Source organism: Oncorhynchus mykiss, chromosome 25 (genome assembly GCF_057628025.1).
Source record: "Oncorhynchus mykiss isolate SJ-2025 chromosome 25, ASM5762802v1, whole genome shotgun sequence".
NCBI classification, from domain to species: Eukaryota; Metazoa; Chordata; class Actinopteri; order Salmoniformes; family Salmonidae; genus Oncorhynchus; species Oncorhynchus mykiss.
Window position 1 is genome coordinate 90,619,415 of NC_143046.1, and position 21,941 is coordinate 90,641,355.

Consider the following 21,941-nt stretch of genomic DNA (forward strand, 5'->3'; position numbering starts at 1 on the left):
GTCGGGGCCTGTTGCTCCAGTCAGTCGGTCGGGGCCTGTTGCTCCAGTCAGTCGGTCGGGGCCTGTTGCTCCAGTCAGTCGGTCGGGGCCTGTTGCTCCAGTCAGTCGGTCGGGGCCTGTTGCTCCAGTCAGTCGGCCGGGGCCTGTTGCTCCAGTCAGTCGGCCGGGGCCTGTTGCTCCAGTCAGTCGGTCGGGGCCTGTTGTTCCAGTCAGTCGGTCGGGGCCTGTTGCTCCAGTCAGTCGGCCGGGGCCTGTTGTTCCAGTCAGTCGGCCGGGGCCTGTTGTTCCAGTCAGTCGGCCGGGGCCTGTTGTTCCAGTCAGTCGGCCGGGGCCTGTTGTTCCAGTCAGTCGGCCGGGGCCTGTTGTTCCAGTCAGTCGGCCGGGGCCTGTTGTTCCAGTCAGTTGGTCGGGGCCTGTTGCTCCAGTCAGTTGGTCGGGGCCTGTTGCTCCAGTCAGTCGGTCATCAGTTGGTCGGGGCCTGTTGCTCCAGTCAGTCGGTCATCAGTCGGCCGGGGCCTGTTGCTCCAGCCTGTTACTCCAGTCAGTCGGCCGGGGCCTGTTGCTCCAGTCAGTCGGCCGGGGCCTGTTGCTCCAGTCAGTCGGCCGGGGCCTGTTGCTCCAGTCAGTTGGTCTGTGCCTGTTGCTCCAGTCAGTTGGTCGGGGCCTGTTGCTCCAGTCAGTTGGTCGGGGCCTGTTGCTCCAGTCAGTTGGTCGGGGCCTGTTGCTCCAGTCAGTTGGTCATCAGTTGGTTGGGGCCTGTTGCTCCAGTCAGTCGGTCGGGGCCTGTTGCTCCAGCCTGTTACTCCAATCAGTCGGCCGGGGCCTGTTGCTCCAGCCTGTTGCTCCAGTCAGTCGGCCGGGGCCTGTTGCTCCAGTCAGTTGGTCGGGGCCTGTTGTTCCAGTCAGTCGGTCGGGGCCTGTTGTTCCAGTCAGTCGGTCGGGGCCTGTTGCTCCAGTCAGTCGGTCAGGGCCTGTTGCTCCAGTCAGTTGGTCATCAGTCGGTCGGGGCCTGTTGCTCCAGTCAGTCGGCCGGGGCCTGTTGTTTCCGTCCAGGGCATAAATTTAACACGGTTAGATTTAGGTGCTGGCGTGTGGTCAATACGCAGGGCTACAGCGGGAACATTACATTTGCGAATAAAAATAGTCAAAGTCATGTACGAGCACGTGCGAGCTGCGTTTTATAACAGTTCAATGCTGCAGTAGCTGTTTTCAAAGTATTTCTTCTGTTTTGTTTCATAGCTGCTAATCGCACAAATAAATATGAATCTTATATCCCACCTCTGGCTGCCTGGAAGCCCACTGTGCCCACTGAGCGAAGTGCTGAGGGATTTATTTTGGAAGACGCTGCACACAGGCATAGAAGATAGTCTAATTTACTCCAGAGTCTACAGAGTGAGACTTTGTCCTTTTGTTTCTTAGTTATTTACATTGTTCTGTTCCCAAGCTCGGTTGTTTTTCCAAAGTTAGTTTGAGCCTGCTGCTTCAGCTGATAGTGAAGAGCCAGATCCCAAATCTCACACACAGACAAAGGCCCCGTTACCACGGTAACCTCCCACCCTTAAAAGGGGCAGCTGAACATTTTGTCTCGTCTGATATTTTGGTTAAAAGACTCAGGGCAACAACAAAAAATGTAAAAAAAATCTTTAAAAAAAAATCACATTACAAAAGTATGGTCATCCATTAATTTAAATTTTTTGGATGTAATTATGTCGGGAAAAATATTTTGGGTGGTAAAAATTTATGACTGGTAGATTTTTTTATCTACCTACCACAACACCTGGTGGGCCAAAAATAAAAAATGTAGGCCCTGTTCCAGTCATCAGCAGGTCCGAGACTGTTGTTCCAGTCATCAGCCAGTTGTTCCAGGCAGCTGGTCTGAGACTGTTGTTCCAGGCAGCTGGTCTGAGACTGTTGTTCCAGTCATCAGTAGGTCCGGGCCAGTTGTTCCAGGCAGCTGGTCTGAGACTGTTGTTCCAGTCATCAGCAGGTCCGGGCCAGTTGTTCCAGTCATCAGCTGGTCCGAGACTGTTGTTCCAGTCATCAGCAGGTCCGGGCCAGTTGTTCCAGTCATCAGCAGGTCCGAGACTGTTGTTCCAGTCATCAGCTGGTCTGAGACTGTTGTTCCAGTCATCAGCTGGTCTGAGACTGTTGTTCCAGTCATCAGCTGGTCTGAGACTGTTGTTCCAGTCATCAGCTGGTCTGAGACTGTTGTTCCAGTCATCAGCAGGTTGTTCGAGTCTGATTGTATCTATATATAAATATATGCCATAGTTGTGGCAGCTATGCCCCTACCCATTTTCCAGATAATGCTAGGCTGGGCACACGTGACCAATCACATCACGGGGCGGCAGGGTAGCCTAGTGGTTAGAGCGTTGGACTAGTAACCGGAAGGTTGCAAGTTCAAACCCCGAGCTGACAAGGTACAAGGTCGTTCTGCCCCTGAACAGGCAGTCCTAGGCCGTCATTGAAAATAAGAATTTGTTCTTAACTGACTTGCCTAGTTAAATAAAGGTAAAATAAAAAATAAAATAAACACACTCGTGACCAATGTCAAGTGCTGGAAGGTTTTCCTGATCACAAGACTTGGCAGGAGTTGCAGCATCATCTCCTGTTGTGGGAATTCATTCATCTCAAGAAAACATAATCCAACTCGCTCTGCAGGAAAAATGAGGGTAAATGTGCAACAATTTGTGCACCTGTAGATGGGTAAGTTAGGGTAAGTTCAGTACATGGGTAAGTTCAGTACATGGGTAAGTTCAGTGCATGGGTAAGTTCAGTGCATGGGTAAGTTAGGGTAAGTTCAGTACATGCGTAAGTTAAGGTAAGTTCAGTACATGGGTAAGTTAGGGTAAGTCAGGGTAAGTTCAGTACATGGGTAAGTTCAGTACATGGGTAAGTCAGGGTAAGTTCAGTACATGGGTAAGTTCAGTACATGGGTAAGTTCAGTGCATGGGTAAGTCAGGGTAAGTTCAATACATGGGTAAGTTCAGTGCATGGGTAAGTTAGGGTAAGTTCAGTACATGGGTAAGTTCAGTGCATGGGTAAGTTCAGTACATGGGTAAGTTCAGTGCATGGGTAAGTCAGGGTAAGTTCAGTACATGGGTAAGTTAGGGTAAGTTCAGTGCATGGGTAAGTTAGGGTAAGTTCAATACATGGGTAAGTTCAGTGCATGGGTAAGTTAGGGTAAGTTCAGTACATGGGTAAGTTCAGTGCATGGGTAAGTTAGTGTAAGTTCAGCAGTAGTTCTCACCGGCCCTTAAGGTTCTCCAGTTCCCGATGATGCAGCATACTCTTCATATGCTCATCCATCTCCTGGAGACAAGAACACAAACCATTTACACCTAAAGACATCATGATATTCATCACAACAAACCATTCACACCTAAAGACATCATGATATTTATCACAACAAGCCATTCACACCTAAAGACATGATATTTATCACAACAAACCATTCACACCTAAAGACATCATGATATTTATCACAACAAACCATTCACACCTAAAGACATCATGATATTCATCACAACAAACCATTCACACCTAAAGACATGACATTCATCACAACAAACCATTCACACCTAAAGACGACATGATATTCATCACAACAAACCATTCACACCTAAAGACATGACATTCATCACAACAAACCATTCACACCTAAAGACATGACATTCATCACAACAAACCATTCACACCTAAAGACATGATATTTATCACAACAAACCATTCACACCTAAAGACATGATATTTATCACAACAAACCATTCACACCTAAAGACATGATAGTTATCAAAACAAACCATTCACACCTAAAGACATGATATTTATCACAACAAACCATTCACACCTAAAGACATGACATTTATCACAACAAACCATTCACACCTAAAGACATCATGATATTTATCACAACAAGCCATTCACACCTAAAGACATCATGATATTTATCACAACAAACCATTCACACCTAAAGACATGACATTTATCAAAACAAACCATTCACACCTAAAGACATCATGATATTCATCACAACAAACCATTCACACCTAAAGACATCATGACATTCATCACAACAAACCATTCACACCTAAAGACATGATATTTATCACAACAAGCCATTCACACCTAAAGACATCATGATATTTATCACAACAAACCATTCACACCTAAAGACATCATGACATTCATCACAACAAACCATTCACACCTAAAGACATGATATTTATCAAAACAAACCATTCACACCTAAAGACATGACATTTATCAAAACAAACCATTCACACCTAAAGACATCATGATATTTATCAAAACAAACCATTCACACCTAAAGACATCATGATATTTATCAAAACAAACCATTCACACCTAAAGACATTACATTTATCAAAACAAACCATTCACACCTAAAGACATGACATTTATCACAACAAGCCATTCACACCTAAAGACGACATGATATTTATCACAACAAACCATTCACACCTAAAGACATCATGATATTTATCACAACAAACCATTCACACCTAAAGACGACATGATATTTATCACAACAAACCATTCACACCTAAAGACGACATGATATTTATCACAACAAACCATTCACACCTAAAGACGACATGATATTTATCACAACAAACCATTCACACCTAAAGACGACATGATATTTATCACAACAAAAAAGGCCATGGGGATGAAAACGCCGTCTTTACGTTTTAGAAAAGCGCTATAAAAATGTTTTATATGACTCGATTTCTTTCCAGGGGGCTTTGAAAAGTTTTTTTTTACCTGTTTGGAGCTGTATACGATCTGACAGAGAATACACTTCCTTTCCCTCCCCATGGTGGATATTGGTGATGGGTTTCAAAAAGAGATCAGGCCATTACGTACTGTTGGGGGAGAGAGGGGGAAAAAAAGGAGAATTATTGAAAACGGTCGATATAAAAAGCTTCACTGACTGAACTGACACTGTGCAAATTGTTTGTATAACACGGCTGCCTCAATTATATATAAACGTCAGCTGCCCAAATACATGTGGACTATATTATGTTACGTACAAGCATGCAGGACTGCTGCCAAGTGACCAGCTATCCTCTGACTGCCCAAAGCCCCAGCAGAGTGTGTGTGTGTGTGTGTGTGTGTGTGTGCATATGAGACTTGACTGGCAAAGGCCCATCAGCTGGGACAGAGGAGAGCGGAGGTCATCTCTGCCCCATCAACTGGGACAGACGGGAGCGGAGGTCATCTCTGCCCCATCAGCTGGGACAGACGGGAGCGGAGGTCAGCTCTGCCCCATCAGCTGGGACAGAGGGGAGCGGAGGTCATCTCTTCCCCATCAGCTGGGACAGACGAGAGCGGAGGTCATCTCTGCCCCATCAGCTGGGACAGACGGGAGCGGAGGTCATCTCTGCCCCATCAGCTGGGACAGACGGGAGCGGAGGTCATCTCTGCCCCGTCAGCTGGGACAGAGGGGAGCGGAGGTCAGCTCTTTCCCACCGCCCACGTCTAGCTGGCTCTTCCTCAACATGCTTAAGATCACCACCCAACCCTAACCCAATCTGGCCTCCCCTGAATGCCAGCCCTACAGCACAGACTCTGCCAGTCCACAGAGTGCCACAGAGTTCACACTAGCCTAATTCCAGACTCAGAGTACATCTCAAATGGTAATTTTCCCTATATATAGTGCACTGCTGTTACAAATTACTGCACTACATAGGGAATAGGGTGCCAGTTGTGGTTAAAAGTAGTGCACTACATAGGGAATAGGGTGCCATTTGGATGACCTGGTGATAGAACAGCTCTAGAGCCAGACAGCAGGGCTGGTGGAGAAGCTGGTGGAGAGAACAACTCCAACCCCTCTCCAGGAACAGGGTTAGAGTTCAAACCCACAAGACGGTATCTCTCCAGGAACAGGGTTGGAGTGAAAACCCACAGGACGGTCTCTCTCCAGGAACAGGGTTGGAGTGAAAACGCACAGGACAGTCTCTCTCCAGGAACAGGGTTGGAGTGAAAACCCACAGGACAGTCTCTCTCCAGGAACAGGGTTGGAGTGAAAACCCACAGGACAGTCTCTCTCCAGGAACAGGGTTGGAGTGAAAACCCACAGGACGGTATCTCTCCAGGAACAGGGCTGGAGTGAAAACCCACAGGACGGTATCTCTCCAGGAACAGGGCTGGAATGAGAACCCACAGGACGGTATCTCTCCAGGAACAGGGCTGGAATGAGAACTCACAGGACGGTATCTCTCCAGGAACAATTGCTTTGTCACATGTTTTGTAGTTTTACTTTAGTTCCTTGTTGCAAACAGGATGAATGTTTTGGAATATTAGTATGTCTTTTATTTGTATTTTTTTTTCAAATTTCGTGATTATTATCATCTTGTCTCATCGCTTCAACTCCCCAACGGGCTCAGGAGAGGCGAAGGTAGAGTCATGCGTCCTCCGAAACATGACCCGCCTAACCACGCTTCTTAACACCCGCTCGCTTAAACCTGGAAGCCAGCAGCACCAATGTGTCAACTGATGACCGAGTCAGCTTGCAGGTGCACGGCCTGCCACAAGGGGTCGCTAGAGGACGATGAGCCAAGTAAAGCCCGCCCCTGGCCAAACCCTCCCCTAACCCGGAAGCCAGCAACACCAATGAGAGGAAACGCTGTTCAACTGACGACCGAAGTCAGCCGGTTGTCCCTTTGGGAGGCCAGGGATATTTTGTATCTGTACAGGTTTCCTTCTTCTCACTCTGTCATTTAGGTTAGTATTGTGGGGTAACTACAATGTTGTTGATCCATCCTCAGTTTTCTCCTATCACAGCCGTTAAACTCTAACTGTTTTAAAGTCACCATTGCCCTCCATGGTGAAATCGCTAAGCGGTTTCCTTCCTCTCCAGCAACTGAGTAAGGAAGGACGCCTGTATCTTTGTAGTGACTGGGTTTTTTAATACACCATCCACATTGTAATTAATAACTTCACCATGCTCAAATGGATATTCAATGTCTGCTTTTTACCCAGCTACCAATAGGTGCCCTTCTTTGTGAGGAAGTTGGAAAACCTCCCTGGTCTGTGTGTTTGAAATTCACTGCTCGACTAAGGGACCTTAAAGAATTCTATGCGTGGGGTCAAAACCCATGCAACTTATGCTAATTTTGACTCCTGAACTTATTTAGGATTACCATAACAAAGGGATTGAATACTTATTGACACAAGAAATGTCAACTTTTTAAAATGTTTTATTATTAAAAATAAATAAAAAATGGCGAAAACGTATTTCACTTTGACATTATGGGGTATTGTGTGTAGGCCATTGACAAAACATCTCAATGGAATCCATTTTAAATTCAGGCTGTAACAACAACAACATGTGGAAAAAGTCCAGGGGTGTGAATACTTTCTGAAGGCAGTGTACATAGTTCAGTTTACCACAAAGGTAAAAACCGAACATCAAATATACAATTAACTTTACCTAGTTTCAGGATGTATACCAATTCATTGTGTATTACAGCCCGATTCATAAGACGAACCTTAGTAGTTTGCTAACTAGCTGTGTGTGTGTGTGTGTGCGCCCAGTAGCGACCCGTCATTCAGGGCTTTGACCTGTTTGGCTATTAAAAAAATAAAGATTTTAGTTTATTATTGCCTGTTTTGCTTGTTATTTTGGCCTTAATACATGTCACATATCAGTTTGAAAACAATGTAAAAAAATACATAATAATAATTGAGTTAATAAAGCCGCATACAAACATGGTCTCTTTTGTTTTCTTTGAGTAAAGCAGCTCCAAAATACAGGTGTTTCAGCCTAGATCCCTGCTTTCTGTGGTGGTGGTGGTGGTTGGCAGCAATGCAGAAAAAACAGAGCATGGGGGTTGGTAATGTTCTCTAGTTGTGCTGTGATTGGCTCAGTGTTCTGTCACTCATGGGGACACCCCATCACTGCAAAATCTTAGGGTAGAGCTCGAACATTCAAGCCCCTTGGGTGCTGCCATAGTTACATTAAAAGTGCCCATCCAAGAACGCTCAAGGTCATTGGCCACAGATAAAATGAGGTCAAATCACACTATATCTACCGTAGCTTTGATTGGGCTGATCACGTCAACATCATACTTTCAAAATCTTAGCTCATCGGCCATTGGACAAACATTACACAACAAGTTGGAAATCGCAAATTCAACGCGGAGTGGTTTGGAAGGAATCAGTGGCTAACTGCAAAGCAATCAATACCCTGCTGTGTGTAAGGGTCTCTTTTCCAAGCTTAAAAGGATAAACATTCACATGCAACACCATCAGCCAGAAAAGATTGAGAACATTGGTCATGCTGTCAATCCTGCATGACTTCTGGGAACTCTGGGGAAGAAAACGGTCTTCCGACTCGGTATTCCAAGTCGGGAACTCTGGCCTCTTTCTAGATCTCCAACCTGAAGATCCCTGACGTCATGATTCAACATTGTGTCGTCGTCCCCCCCCGCCACAATTTGCTGACAAAATTTGCCCACAAGAAGGGCCGCCGTGCCACCTTCCTGTTCAAGTGAGCACAGCACAACAAGGTGAGTCCAAATATGCATTGTATGCTGCTGCATATATGATGTAATATGCCAGGGAGATATGTATACTGTAGCTAAGATAGTAATACTAAGTGTATGTTGTGTAGTAAGCTGTTAGTAGCCCATGTGCATCACCCTAATAATTTGGTCCATTTCCCCCTCATAACTTAGCCTACTGTTCTGAATTGGTGGTGCACGTCTATCTTATCGCCTGTTTAAGATAAACATAATATTGTAAGAGCTTTCAATGTCTGCTTATAAGCCCCCTTTATTTATCCCGCAGTTATGACTTGGTGTACCGGGAGAATACTGTAAGAACGGCTCATGTTCTGAATTCTGTCACTATACATTTCAAAAGTGCTGAACAACTAGTTATATTGACTACGTCCGTCCTAGCTCGGCCATTAATTTCTTAATCGAAATTACAGATGGCCTCTTATCTGCTCCTCATCCCCTTATGCCATAGTTTGTACATCTCAATTGTCAGTAGAAACCACATTTGTTTAAACAAGTCAGCCATGTCAGCTATGTTTCTTTCAAAGGCAGTAAATGAAGCTGAACTAACTGTTTCACTGCCAGAAAAGGCTCTGCTGATATTAAGATGTAGCAGTGGTAAGGATTCACTCCATGGTGCTGAACAAAAAAATATCTGCTGTTGGGACTGCTTTATGTATGCCCTAACAGTTGGTGGGCACCGTTCGTCACCGTTATAGTGTAAATAATGTGTTGTATTGTGTACTGGCTTTGCTGACATGTACCTAAAAAAATAAAATTAAAATAGTTTGCCCACCAAGACTGACATGCTAAAATCGCCACTGCTTTGTGTGTGAGGGGGCGTGGGTTGTCAATACATGCGTTGCGTGGCTATCAACCAACACCAGCCATATCCAGTCCATTGTTTTGCTAGCAAAGCTAGCCTTGTTTAGGATGGAGCCTTTCCGTACACATGGCTCTGTTCACAACTAGCTAACTGCTCTGGCGAACAAGTGGCTAGCCAACGTAGCTACTTCAGACACAAATGTAAATATATTAGCTACTTTGTTATATTGTTGTTTGTATATGCATGAGGTTAGCTACTAACTACATAACGTTAGCTAGCTAGCTACCATTAGCTAAAATAAGTATGTCTAACTAGCTACATTAGCTAACGTTACTTCTATCTAGCAAGGAAACAAACGCACTGTTCTCACGGAAGGTCTTCAAAACTGACCCAAAACAAACTTCTCATTTTAAGTTATAACTGTGTGTATGTAGCTAAACGCATGTACATTTAGCAAGAATACCTGTGAAAATATCTCGTTTAGTGGCGCAAGTTCATCCACTTCCCGTCTTGTCGCTGCATCGACCCGGTTGACCCTCCCAGATGTGGACCGGGCCGTGAAGACGCGAAGCCAAAAAGGTTTTTACCGCAGATAGAACAATGAGACAAATATTTCACCGGATGTATCTATTTGAAGCTTCCGCTTGGCATTTCCCCTCACTACCAAATATGTCCAATACCAAAATCAGTGGGGAGAAGATTGGATGTATTCGAACATTTTACTAATTTTCTCATCGATTAAATATTTAATCTCAATACAGTTTTCTTTTCCAAAAACTAAAATATGTTACGACAGACTTTACCCGGTTAGACTTTTTTAAATTCGCATTGTTTAGAAGGGGCGCAAAGGCACAAGCGCACTTCGCAGAGTAGGCGCTCTCTAACGGAAATATGCAAATACATGACAGAACGAACCAATAGGTTCTCGCTAAATCGTGCTTGGTTCTGCCCACTATGACTCATTTGTTTCCGTTTGAAACGACAGCCTGTGGGTTATCTTGGTTTAGTTATAAAATCTTTGGTTTCATTCAACCCAAAATCTGTCCATGAAAATAAGCCCAAGAAGTGTGGAATTGTTGTGTTGAAGTCACCGAGAGAGATTGTCGAAATTGGTCAGCAATAAATGTAATTGCTAATTTACTATGTGAGGCTTATTTGATTGAATAGAATTGAGAATCTATCAAAAAAGTGCAACATCCAGAACTCTCAGTTTTACAATTATTTACAAGTAAAAAGTCTTACTAAAGCAGTGGAACGTAATAAAACGCTTAGTGATATACATCCTTTAATTAAACATATAACAAAGACCTATAACCAAGTAAAAGCTAAGAATGTGCTGGGGGACATATACAGAATTATCCAAGAAGAAACAAAATATGAGAATATTACAGTGGTAACTAATTGGGAAGATGAGCTGCAAATAGTAATAACCAAAGAGGACTGAGAGGACATATCAAGAGACACGTCCAAGATAACCAACTCTCTACTTTGGAGGAGGTAATATTCTTGGAAAACTCCTATAATACAATGAAAATACAACCGTGACATCACACCAAGTTGCTGCCGTTACTGTAGGGAGAGCAGAGCTAACTCACATATTATATTCCTGCCCGGTCCTCAATCATTTCTGGATTGAAGTATACAAAGTATTGGACGATACTTTCAAACGTTTGGCGCTTTCTCTAAATCCAGAACACATACTCTGAGGGGAGAACCCCTCATGCACTGTTCCTCTACTCTGATAAATATACCTCTTCAGAATCATGAGAATAACAGCGTTTAAACAGATAACTAGAAAGAAACTGGCTTAAACAGCTGGGACCACAAATAACCAAATGGAAAGAAACAATTAATAAAAAATATAGTGTGGAAATAATAACTCATAGAATTACTATTTGAGACACGATGATGGAACGAACGTTATATTATGAAATATATATATAGACCCTAACAAGAGATAACATATACATGTTTTAAACAGACGGGTGTGGGTGGAAAATGTGTGTGTGTGTGTGTGTGTGTGTGTGTGTGAATGTATGCAAGTGTAGAAGTGCAAGTGTGTGTATGTATGAGTGGGTGCATATCTGCGTGTGTGTGTGTGTGTGTGTGTGTGTGTGTGTGTGTGTGTGTGTGTGTGTGTGTGTGTGTGTGTGTGTGTGTGTGTGTGTGTGTGTGAATGTATGCAAGTGTAGAAGTGCAAGTGTGTGTATGTATGAGTGGGTGCATATCTGCGTGTGTGTGTGTGTGTGTGTGAGTGTGTGTGTGTGTGTGTGTGTGTGTGTGTGTGTGTGTGTGTGTGTGTGTGTGTGTGTGTGTGTGTGAATGTATGCAAGTGTAGAAGTGCAAGTGTGTGTATGCATGAGTGGGTGCATATCTGCGTGTGTGTGTGTGAGTGTGTGTGTGTGTGTGTGTGTGTGTGTGTGTGTGTGTGTGTGTGTGTGTGAATGTATGCAAGTGTAGAAGTGCAAGTGTGTGTATGCATGAGTGGGTGCATATCTGCGTGTGTGTGTGTGAGTGTGTGTGTGTGTGTGTGTGTGTGTGTGTGTGTGTGTGTGTGTGTGTGTGTGTGTGTGTGTGTGTGTGTGAATGTATGCAAGTGTAGAAGTGCAAGTGTGTGTATGCATGAGTGGGTGCATATCTGCGTGTGTGTGTGTGTGTGCATGGGTGTGTCAATGTAGATTAGGGGATGCCAGGATGCCAATACAACACTAAGATATTTAAATTAAAACACTACAGATGCATGCCCAATGGCAAACAAAGGAACCATTCAGAAAGTAACCAAAAAAGTGTTAAACAAACCTGAAATGTGTTTTATATTTGAGATTATTCAAAGTAGCCAGCCTTTCCCTCGAAGGCGGCTTTGCACACTTATTTTGTATTATACATTTTGTAGACCACAAAAAAGTATATTCCTGCTCTTTTCCCGCAGTCCATCAAACACATTTGATGTGTCATCATAGTGGTCTCTGACTGGTGGTCATCATTTGGTGTGTCATCATAGTGGTCTCTGATTGGTGGTCATCATTTGGTGTGTCATCATAGTGGTTTCTGATTGGTGGTCATCATTTGGTGTGTCATCATAGTGGTTTCTGATTGGTGGTCATCATTTGGTGTGTCATCATAGTGGTCTCTGACTGGTGGTCATCATTTGGTGTGTCATCATAGTGGTTTCTGATTGGTGGTCATCATTTGATGTGTCATCATAGTGGTCAAACTCGCTCAGGTGGAACAAACTTAAACTTGCGCCTTTCTTCAATGCTTATTTGAATGACATTGAGAAAACAGAGAAGTGTTTTGTTTTTTTATCCTCGAAGTGATCATCTAGTTTTTCAAAAGAATCTGTAATCTGATTACAATATTTTTGCTGGTAACCTAACGGATTACAGTTACCAATCGTTTTTGTAATCCCTTACATGTGACGGATTACATGTAACCTGTCACTCCCCAACCCAGGGTACTGATGGGATTGAAGCCACCAGGTCGGCCATTTTGGTACTCCCCAGTAGGAGCAGTCCTCCATAGGAATGAATAGAATTCTACAATATTTCAATTAAATATTTCAAGGACAAAATTACATGTATTTAAGTATATACTTTAGAAAGGATTTTTTTATTTTTAATTTGTTATGTTTAGCTCACATAATATAATTTAAAAGTATGAATGAAGGTGTCTGTAATAGAAGAAATGTGGCAAAGACGAAGGTAGACATTCATAAATGGATTTCTATAGATTCCTAAATACGTGTTACTATGGTGGGGGAGTTCCAAGATGGAGGCACGGTGGCTTCAACAGCGCCCCCCTCCCCCCAAAGCAGTCATCTAGTGTATTCTGTATATAAATCATTCGTTAACCAACAACTGACTGCTTATGAATGAAGGCCATAACGTTGATGTAGGTACAGTTGCAAGTATGTTTTGCAGATTCTTATAGTGGATTTGGGGCGCACGGTCATAGAAAGTGACTAAACACAATCAATTTGCACAGCAAATGGTTTTATTTCACAGTAAAAGCTCTACACAATTTCAAGTAAATCCCAGGTGCTTGTTGATCAGTCCAGTTTTTCCAAGATGTGTAAATAAAGTAGAAAGCCCACAGGCAGGATGAGGTGGTATTCGTAAATATTTGCCTAGTGTGTAGAAGCAAAGAAAACAGTAGTAGACTATTACTCTGGGTTCAGTAACAGTCAGTTGTTCAGGCATATGAGTCAGTTGTTCAGTCGAATGAGTCCGTTGTTCAGTCGCATGAGTCCGTTGTTCAGTCGCATGAGTCCGTTGTTCAGTCGCATGAGTCCGTTGTTCAGTCGTAAGAGTCAGTTGTTCAGTCGTATGAGTCAGTTGTTCAGTCATGAGTCAGTCGTTCAGTCGTATGAGACTGTATATCAAATCAAATCAAATGTATTTATATAGCCCTTCGTACATCAGCTGATATCTCAAAGTGCTGTACAGAAACCCAGCCTAAAACCCCAAACAGCAAGCAATGCAGGTGTAGAAGCACCTGTTCAGTCGTATGAGTCAGTTGTTCAGTCGTATGAGTCATCCAGTGAGATTGACTCCTTCGTTCTAGATTCACCCATTCTTTGTATAAAAAAAAGGAAACAAACAACGGAAAAACAAACAAATAAGCAATTGCATCATGGTCCACATTTGGTAAGTATTACTCATTGTTCCCTTTACATTTTTTTTTATATACAGTATATACATAAAATATCCAGTAATTTAGAGGTGATAAGATACTTAAGAATTTAAGTTATTCTAAAAAAAATAAAAAAAATAAAAACACGTTTTAAAACACCTCACTGCTCAATTGAAACTCAGATTTAAGAATGTTATGGAAGGTAAACTGAGGGAGTTCCCTTTGGCTTACATGTCAGTAGTTCATGTCAGCTGTTGATGGTATAAACCAGTTTCATAACATTCATAAATACATTTTTTACAATCCTATTTTCCCCAGTCCCATTTTGGAACGCTACATATGACGTATGAATAAAGGAACAAAAATCGTTGTGAATTTGACCTTGAGTTGAGTTGTCTAAAATCAGATACGTTACAATCTCATCCATACTTAAACATACAAAATGTTGACGTTGATGATCCCAAAACAACATTTTTTTTTAAAACGCTGCCCATAACCTAGGGCAATATATACAGTTCAAAGCAGGTGCCTCGTTGATTGTTGAAAGAAGTTCGTTCACGGGGAAAAAATGAAAGTTATTCTTCTATTCTATTAATGTCGGTATTAGTTACTACGTATCTCTGAGACGATGTGGTCGGTTCCCCGTTTCTGTTCCTCAGATGCCTCTTACGAATCTTGATGACCCATTTCACACTAAAACTGGCAAAGTTAGCCGCCTTGAACAGAGCCATGAACACGCCGCACAGGATGGCTACGGTATTCCACGGATTGGCTGTCACAATCTGAGGAGGAGACAATGGGGCAAATATTTAATTGAGTACGACTATAGGCTCCTCCCCCCCTTCCTCTCAGAACGGAGATAGGAGAAATAACTACACGAGTAGTCTAGAATAAGATAAACCAGAATAGGATAGAATGGAATAAAACTGAATATAGAAGGGGGGAGAAAAAAAACCCAGATACTTTTCTAATAATACGATATGAATGTGTTCACTTACATCTCTGACTTCTTGTACAAAAGGATCCCTCCATTCAAACACGACAAAGAAAAGCTGAATGGCTTTTTGCTCTGATACAGGCCTCTTGTCATTGTACTTGACCACACTAGACTGGGAAGAACAGACAACTTTTCTAGAACTTTGTCACGATGAAAAAAAAAAAAATGAAAAAAAAATGTTTGTAAGCTGTCGTTACAAAATAATGTCAGCTACAACAAGGAACATGTCATCTTTGTGCGACATGTTGTATGTTTTCTGCCACAGTAGATGCTAAAATTAATAATTTTGCTAATCTTATTTAAAAAAAATGTAAAAAAATTGACAATATTTAAGGGACACCTGAATGTTTACAAACGATATACTGACCTCTTGCCGGAACTCCATGGACTCGTTTTTCTTCCCAGAGGTCTTGACCAGTGACATCTTGACCCAGGTCCTGAAGCCTCCAGAGAACGTCACCATGGAGTAGTTCCTCTCACAGTCCTGCATGAACCCTGATTTATCCACGCTACAATAGAAGGTCGAGGGCAAAACGGTTGTTGTTGTAACGCACATCTCATTACACGTAGGATTCACGCTATTACACTCTAAACCAGAGATGTAAAACTCTATTACTTTAAACCAGGGATTTAAAACTCTATTACTCTAAACCAGGGATTTTAAACTCTATTCCTCTAAACCAGGGATTTAAAACTCTATTACTCTAAACCAGGGATTTAAAACTCTATTACACTCTAAACCAGGGATTTAAAACTCTATTACACTCTAAACCAGGGATTTAAAACTCTATTACTCTAAACCAGAGATGTAAAACTCTATTACTCTAAACCAGGGATTTAAATATTACTCTAAACCAGAGATTTAAAACTCTATTACTCTAAACCAGAGATGTAAAACTCTATTACTTTAAACCAGGGATTTAAAACTCTATTCCTCTAAACTAGGGATTTAAAACTCTATTACTCTAAACCAGAGATTATAAACTCTATTACTCTAAACCAGGGATTTTAAACTCTATTCCTCTAAACTAGGGATTTAAAACTCTATTACTCTAAACCAGAGATTATAAACTCTATTACTCTAAACCAGGGATTTAAAACTCTATTACTCTAAACCAGAGATGTAAAACTCTATTACTTTAAACCAGGGATTTAAAACTCTATTCCTCTAAACTAGGGATTTAAAACTCTATTACTCTAAACCAGAGATTATAAACTCTATTCCTCTAAACCAGGGATTTTAAACTCTATTCCTCTAAACTAGGGATTTAAAACTCTATTACTCTAAACCATGGATTTTAATATTACTCTAAACCAGGGATTTAAAACTATTACACTCTAAACCAGGGATTTAAAACTCTATTAATCTAAACCAGGGATTTAAAACTCTATTACTCTAAACCAGAGATTTTAAACTCTATTCCTGGAGGGCTGAGTTTGTGCTGGTGTTTTTTAAAATCTCCTTTCAATTCATGTCCAATCAAGACCTAGATAAGGGGAGGTGAGAGGAGTTCCTAACTAATCAATTACCAAGTATCAATTATCAAGTATAAGGGGGAGTGAAAAAACCTGCAGACACTCGGCCCTCCAGGAATTAAGTTTGAAACCTGTGCTCTAAACGAACAAACTGGGCCAGTGCATTACCTTCTGGACAGGTCGTTGTATTAAACTGGGCTGACAGGTCGTTGTAGTAAACTGGGCTGACAGGTCGTTATGTTAAACTGGGCTGACAGGTCGTTGTATTAAACTGGGCCAGTGCATTACCTTCTGGACAGGTCGTTGTATTAAACTGGGCCAGTGCATTACCTTCTGGACAGGTCGTTGTATTAAACTGGGCTGACAGGTCGTTGTAGTAAACTGGGCCAGTGCATTACCTTCTGGACAGGTCGTTGTATTAAACTGGGCTGACAGGTCGTTGTATTAATCTGGGCTGACAGGTCATTGTAGTAAACTGGGCCAGTGCATTACCTTCTGGACAGGTCGTTGTATTAAACTGGGCTGACAGGTCGTTGTGTTAAACTGGGCTGACAGGTCGTTGTAGTAAACTGGGCTGACAGGTCGTTGTAGTAAACTGGGCTGACAGGTCGTTGTATTAAACTGGGCTGACAGGTCGTTGTATTAAACTGGGCTGACAGGTCGTTGTAGTAAACTGGGCTGACAGGTCGTTGTAGTAAACTGGGCTGACAGGTCGTTGTATTAAACTGGGCTGACAGGTCGTTGTGTTAAACTGGGCTGACAGGTCGTTGTATTAAACTGGGCTGACAGGTCGTTGTGTTAAACTGGGCTGACAGGTCATTGTGTTAAACTGGGCTGACAGGTCGTTGTATTAAACTGGGCTGACAGGTCGTTGTATTAAACTGGGCTGACAGGTCGTTGTGTTAAACTGGGCTGACAGGTCTTTGTGTTAAACTGGGCTGACAGATCGTTGTGTTAAACTGGGCTGACAGGTCGTTGTAGTAAACTGGGCTGACAGGTCGTTGTAGTAAACTGGGCTGACAGGTCGTTGTAGTAAACTGGGCTGACAGGTCGTTGTAGTAAACTGGGCTGACAGGTCGTTGTATTAAACTGGGCCAGTGCATTACCTTCTGGACAGGTCGTTGTAGTAAACTGGGCTGACAGGTCGTTGTATTAAACTGGGCCAGTGCATTACCTTCTGGACAGGTCGTTATATTAAACTGGGCTGACAGGTCGTTGTAGTAAACTGGGCTGACAGGTCTTTGTGTTAAACTGGGCTGACAGGTCGTTGTGTTAAACTGGGCTGACAGGTCGTTGTGTTAAACTGGGCTGACAGGTCGTTGTGTTAAACTGGGCTGACAGGTCGTTGTGTTAAACTGGGCTGACAGGTCGTTGTGTTAAACTGGGCTGACAGGTCGTTGTAGTAAACTGGGCTGACAGGTCGTTGTAGTAAACTGGGCTGACAGGTCGTTGTAGTAAACTGGGCTGACAGGTCGTTATGTTAAACTGGGCTGACAGGTCGTTGTATTAAACTTGGCTGACAGGTCGTTGTATTAAACTGGGCTGACAGGTCGTTGTATTAAACTGGGCTGACAGGTCGTTGTATTAAACTGGGCTGACAGGTCGTTGTATTAAACTGGGCTGACAGGTCGTTGTATTAAACTGGGCTGACAGGTCGTTGTATTAAACTGGGCTGACAGGTCGTTGTATTAAACTGGGCTGACAGGTCGTTGTGTTAAACTGGGCTGACAGGTCGTTATGTTAAACTGGGCTGACAGGTCGTTGTAGTAAACTGGGCTGACAGGTCTTTGTATTAAACTGGGCCAGTGCATTACCTCCCGGACAGGTCGTTGTATTTGTCGAAGAGCATGTATGTGATGGCACTAAAATCCTCTTCTGTCTCGTTCTGACTGAACTGCAGGAAGATCAACTCTCTGTTTCTGACATCTGTTGGACCGCTGACCACCAAGGCTTGCTTCTACAACAACCAGGAGAGGAATTAATGTATTAAATGAATGACTGAATGGCTGACTGAACCAACCAACCAACTAATTTCAGAAACCCAGAACTAAAATATTACAGAACTCCATCCAATACCATTTATGTTACGTGCCCTGTCCATGAGAGATTAATAAGCAATCAACCAACCGACCAATCAACCAAGCAACCAATCAAGCAACCAAGCAACCACTCAAGCAACCAACCGACCAATCAACCAACCGACCAATCAACCAAGCAACCACTCAAGCAACCAACCAAGCAACCATCCAAGCAACCAATCAAGCAACCAACTGACCAATCAAGCAACCAACCGACCAATCAACCAACCGACCAATCAACCAAGCAACCAACCGACCAATCAACCAAGCAAGCGACTAATGAGTGAATGAAAATGCTTAGAAGAAATGTTGCCGTGATCTATCTATAGACGTGTTGTTCTCACCACAGTGTGGTTGGTGTAGGGGCTCTATAGACGTGTTGTTCTCACCACAGTGTGGTTGGTGTAGGGGCTCTATAATAGTATGATTCTCACCACAGTGTGGTTGGTGTAGGGGCCAGTGTAGGTCACTTCCTCCATGACACAATCTCCTGGCTGGGGCTTCCCTGGGGTGACCAGTGGTGGGATATGGGCGTGGTAGTGGTGTTTACAGCTCAGTAGCTGAGCCGAACCAGGGTACAGGGCGATGCCTGCTCACAAACAAAGACAAGAAAAGTTTCATCAAGAAAACTAAGAATGAAATCAAAATGAACTTGTTCTCTCAAAAAAGTGTAAATATAAGCATGTAATTCTGTAATTCCCTGGACGCTGATCTAGGGTCAGTTTTTGCAACCCACCCCCCACACTAAATGTTTAAGGTTAGGATTGAGGGAAGCTGATCCTAGATCTGTACTTAAGAGCAGTTCCACCAACCTGGGGGAGAGAAGGCATCCACCTCCTTGTATGTGACAGACATGACAGGGTGACTGAGCTTCTCCATGAAGTCAGTGATGGTTTGATAGGCCAGGAACACAGCCACAGCAGTCAGCACCAGGTAGATGAACAGCAGCAGGACAGTGAACACGTTCTTCAGACAGGCCTTGTTGAATAGTGTAAATGGATTGCTGTTCACCATGTCCTCCTCTGGAATAATGCAGTGAATATAAAGGTCAAAACTATTCAAATAATAATGCAATAGTAAGGAAAGATTGTTAATCAATACATGAATTACATATTATAGGTAATAAAATAGAGATAATATGAATATTACAGTAGTCTTTACAATATTATTTTTTTGGAATAGACTATAATAGGATAGAAAAAAATAGGATATAATATAATAGCCTATAATAGGATAGACTATAATAGACTATAATAGGATAGACTATAATAGACTATAATAGGATAGAAAAGAATAGGATATAATATAATAGCCTATAATAGGATAGACTATAATAGACTATAATAGGATAGACTATAATAGACTATAATAGGATAGACTATAATAGACTATAATAGGATAGAAAAGAATAGGATATAATATAATAGCCTATAATAGGATAGACTATAATAGACTATAATAGGATAGACTATAATAGACTATAATAGCATAGAAAAGAATAGGATATAATATAATAGACTATAATAGGATAGACTATAATAGACTATAATAGGATAGACTATAATAGACTATAATAGGATAGACTATAATAGACTATAATAGGATAGAAAAGAATAGGATATAATATAATAGACTATAATAGGATAGACTATAATAGACTATAATAGGATAGACTATAATAGACTATAATAGGATAGACTATAATAGACTATAATAGGATAGACTATAATAGACTATAATAGGATAGAAAAGAATAGGATATAATATAATAGACTATAATAGGATAGACTATAATAGACTATAATAGGATAGACTATAATAGACTATAATAGGATAGACTATAATAGACTATAATAGGATAGACTATAATAGACTATAATAGGATAGAAAATAATAGGATATAATATAATAGACTATAATAGGATAGACTATAATAGACTATAATAGGATAGACTATAATAGACTATAATAGGATAGAAAAGAATAGGATATAATATAATAGACTATAATAGGATAGACTATAATAGACTATAATAGGATAGACTATAATAGACTATAATAGGATAGAAAAGAATAGGATATAATATAATAGACTATAATAGGATAGACTATAATAGACTATAATAGGATAGACTATAATAGACTATAATAGGATAGAAAATAATAGGATATAATATAATAGACTATAATAGGATAGACTATAATAGACTATAATAGGATAGACTATAATAGACTATAATAGGATAGACTATAATAGACTATAATAGGATAGAAAATACAATTGAATATAGTAAAAAAAAAAAATAGAACCTGGTAGAACACTGGCAATGGATTCTTCTGGCTCCTCCGGGCCACCGTTGGCACTGTCATTGTCTTGGTAGAAGTCTGGGGTTTGAAGTTCTTCCTCGTCATTGAACTGTATCAAATAAGGGTACAGATTTATATTGTTAATGGTTGATTTAACACAAAGTATCAGCGTATATAAAGTACACAGTGTCATCCACTTTTAGATCAGGTAGGTCTGTAGACTTCCAAGTACCCTACTGTAATTGTAAAGCAAACGTCTTAAAAGTCACATGATATTGTTTCTATAGGAGGATCACCTCCTCGAGAAGTCCCAATGTTTTCCCCCCAATTTCCTGAAAAGTGATCGATCAATACAGATAGATGCGATTGTAAAGTAATTGATAATGATATGAAATCAATAATCAATTAAAATCCATAACAGTCAGTGGCCATAACAGAACTTACTTCGTGGTATGACCGGGAGGTCTCCTTCCGAAGCATTCCGATTCGTCTTTAAAGAATACTTCGACTTACTATATAGTTCATTAAAACTTCGGATATTATAAATTATCCATTTTTATTCATAATATAATTTTCTCATTATGTGGATCTCGCACAGGTGGAGATATTAAACCGGCGGATTCGTTCACGTTCGTGCGTAGTTTTAAGGCAGTAGAAAACACCTTTATTGTACTAGTTATTCTGCGAGCACTGACGATGTGACGTCCATTTCCTATGGTAATGAAGACACTTTCAAAATAAAAGCCCGCGTTTCAAAACATTGCAAGGTGGAAAACTAATTTAAAAGATATTACATTTTAATCAATGTCGAATTTTATTGTGCTTATAAACAAATGCAAGAAGGAATTTATGTTAAAAAATAGAGTTAAACGTTATTTTAAGACCATGTTGCCAATATTTGGTTTATAGTGAAAAAAAATGTTTCTTTGTGCCAATGTAAAAGTGAGGTCTGTAGAATCTATATATGGTGTAATTTAATTTCAACAAGTGCTCAGCTCAGCATATGTGGGAACTCCTTCAAGACTGTTGGAAAATCATTGATTGAGAGAATGTGTGCAAAGCTGTCATCAAGGCAAAGGGTGGCTACATTGAATAAT

General features: G+C 41.4%; 2 protein-coding genes across 4 annotated transcripts in view; both read right to left on the reverse strand.

Moving 5' to 3' along the window:
* znf106a (zinc finger protein 106a) overlaps positions 1 to 10,253 on the reverse strand; it is a 48,685-nt gene extending 38,432 nt beyond the window's left edge. For both annotated transcript variants that reach the window (XM_036963088.2, XM_036963093.2), the window contains exons 1-3: positions 9,818 to 10,253; positions 4,789 to 4,889; positions 3,251 to 3,312 (exon numbers count right to left, since the gene is read on the reverse strand). In XM_036963088.2, coding sequence (XP_036818983.2) covers positions 3,251 to 3,312; positions 4,789 to 4,842 — 116 coding nt within the window. In that variant the 5' untranslated portion in view covers positions 4,843 to 4,889; positions 9,818 to 10,253. The remainder of the gene's footprint in view (positions 1 to 3,250; positions 3,313 to 4,788; positions 4,890 to 9,817) is intronic.
* A 3,076-nt stretch (positions 10,254 to 13,329) lies between these two features.
* Positions 13,330 to 21,578, reverse strand: pacc1 (proton activated chloride channel 1). 2 transcript variants are annotated; one of them, XR_016492094.1, is made up of 8 exons: positions 21,289 to 21,560; positions 20,848 to 20,953; positions 19,350 to 19,559; positions 18,972 to 19,126; positions 18,274 to 18,416; positions 15,351 to 15,492; positions 14,985 to 15,090; positions 13,330 to 14,768 (listed from the first exon to the last, which is right to left on the reverse strand). XR_016492094.1 is itself a non-coding variant. In XM_021585403.3 (8 exons), exons 1-8 carry the CDS (start codon positions 21,322 to 21,324, stop codon positions 14,562 to 14,564), a joined length of 1,110 nt encoding a protein of 369 aa, XP_021441078.3. In that variant the 5' UTR covers positions 21,325 to 21,578; the 3' UTR covers positions 13,330 to 14,561. The 2 variants fall into 2 exon arrangements, 1 of the variants encoding a protein (XP_021441078.3); XM_021585403.3 differs by having other exon boundaries at positions 14,985 to 15,095; positions 21,289 to 21,578.
* Between the last annotated feature and the right edge of the window lie 363 nt (positions 21,579 to 21,941).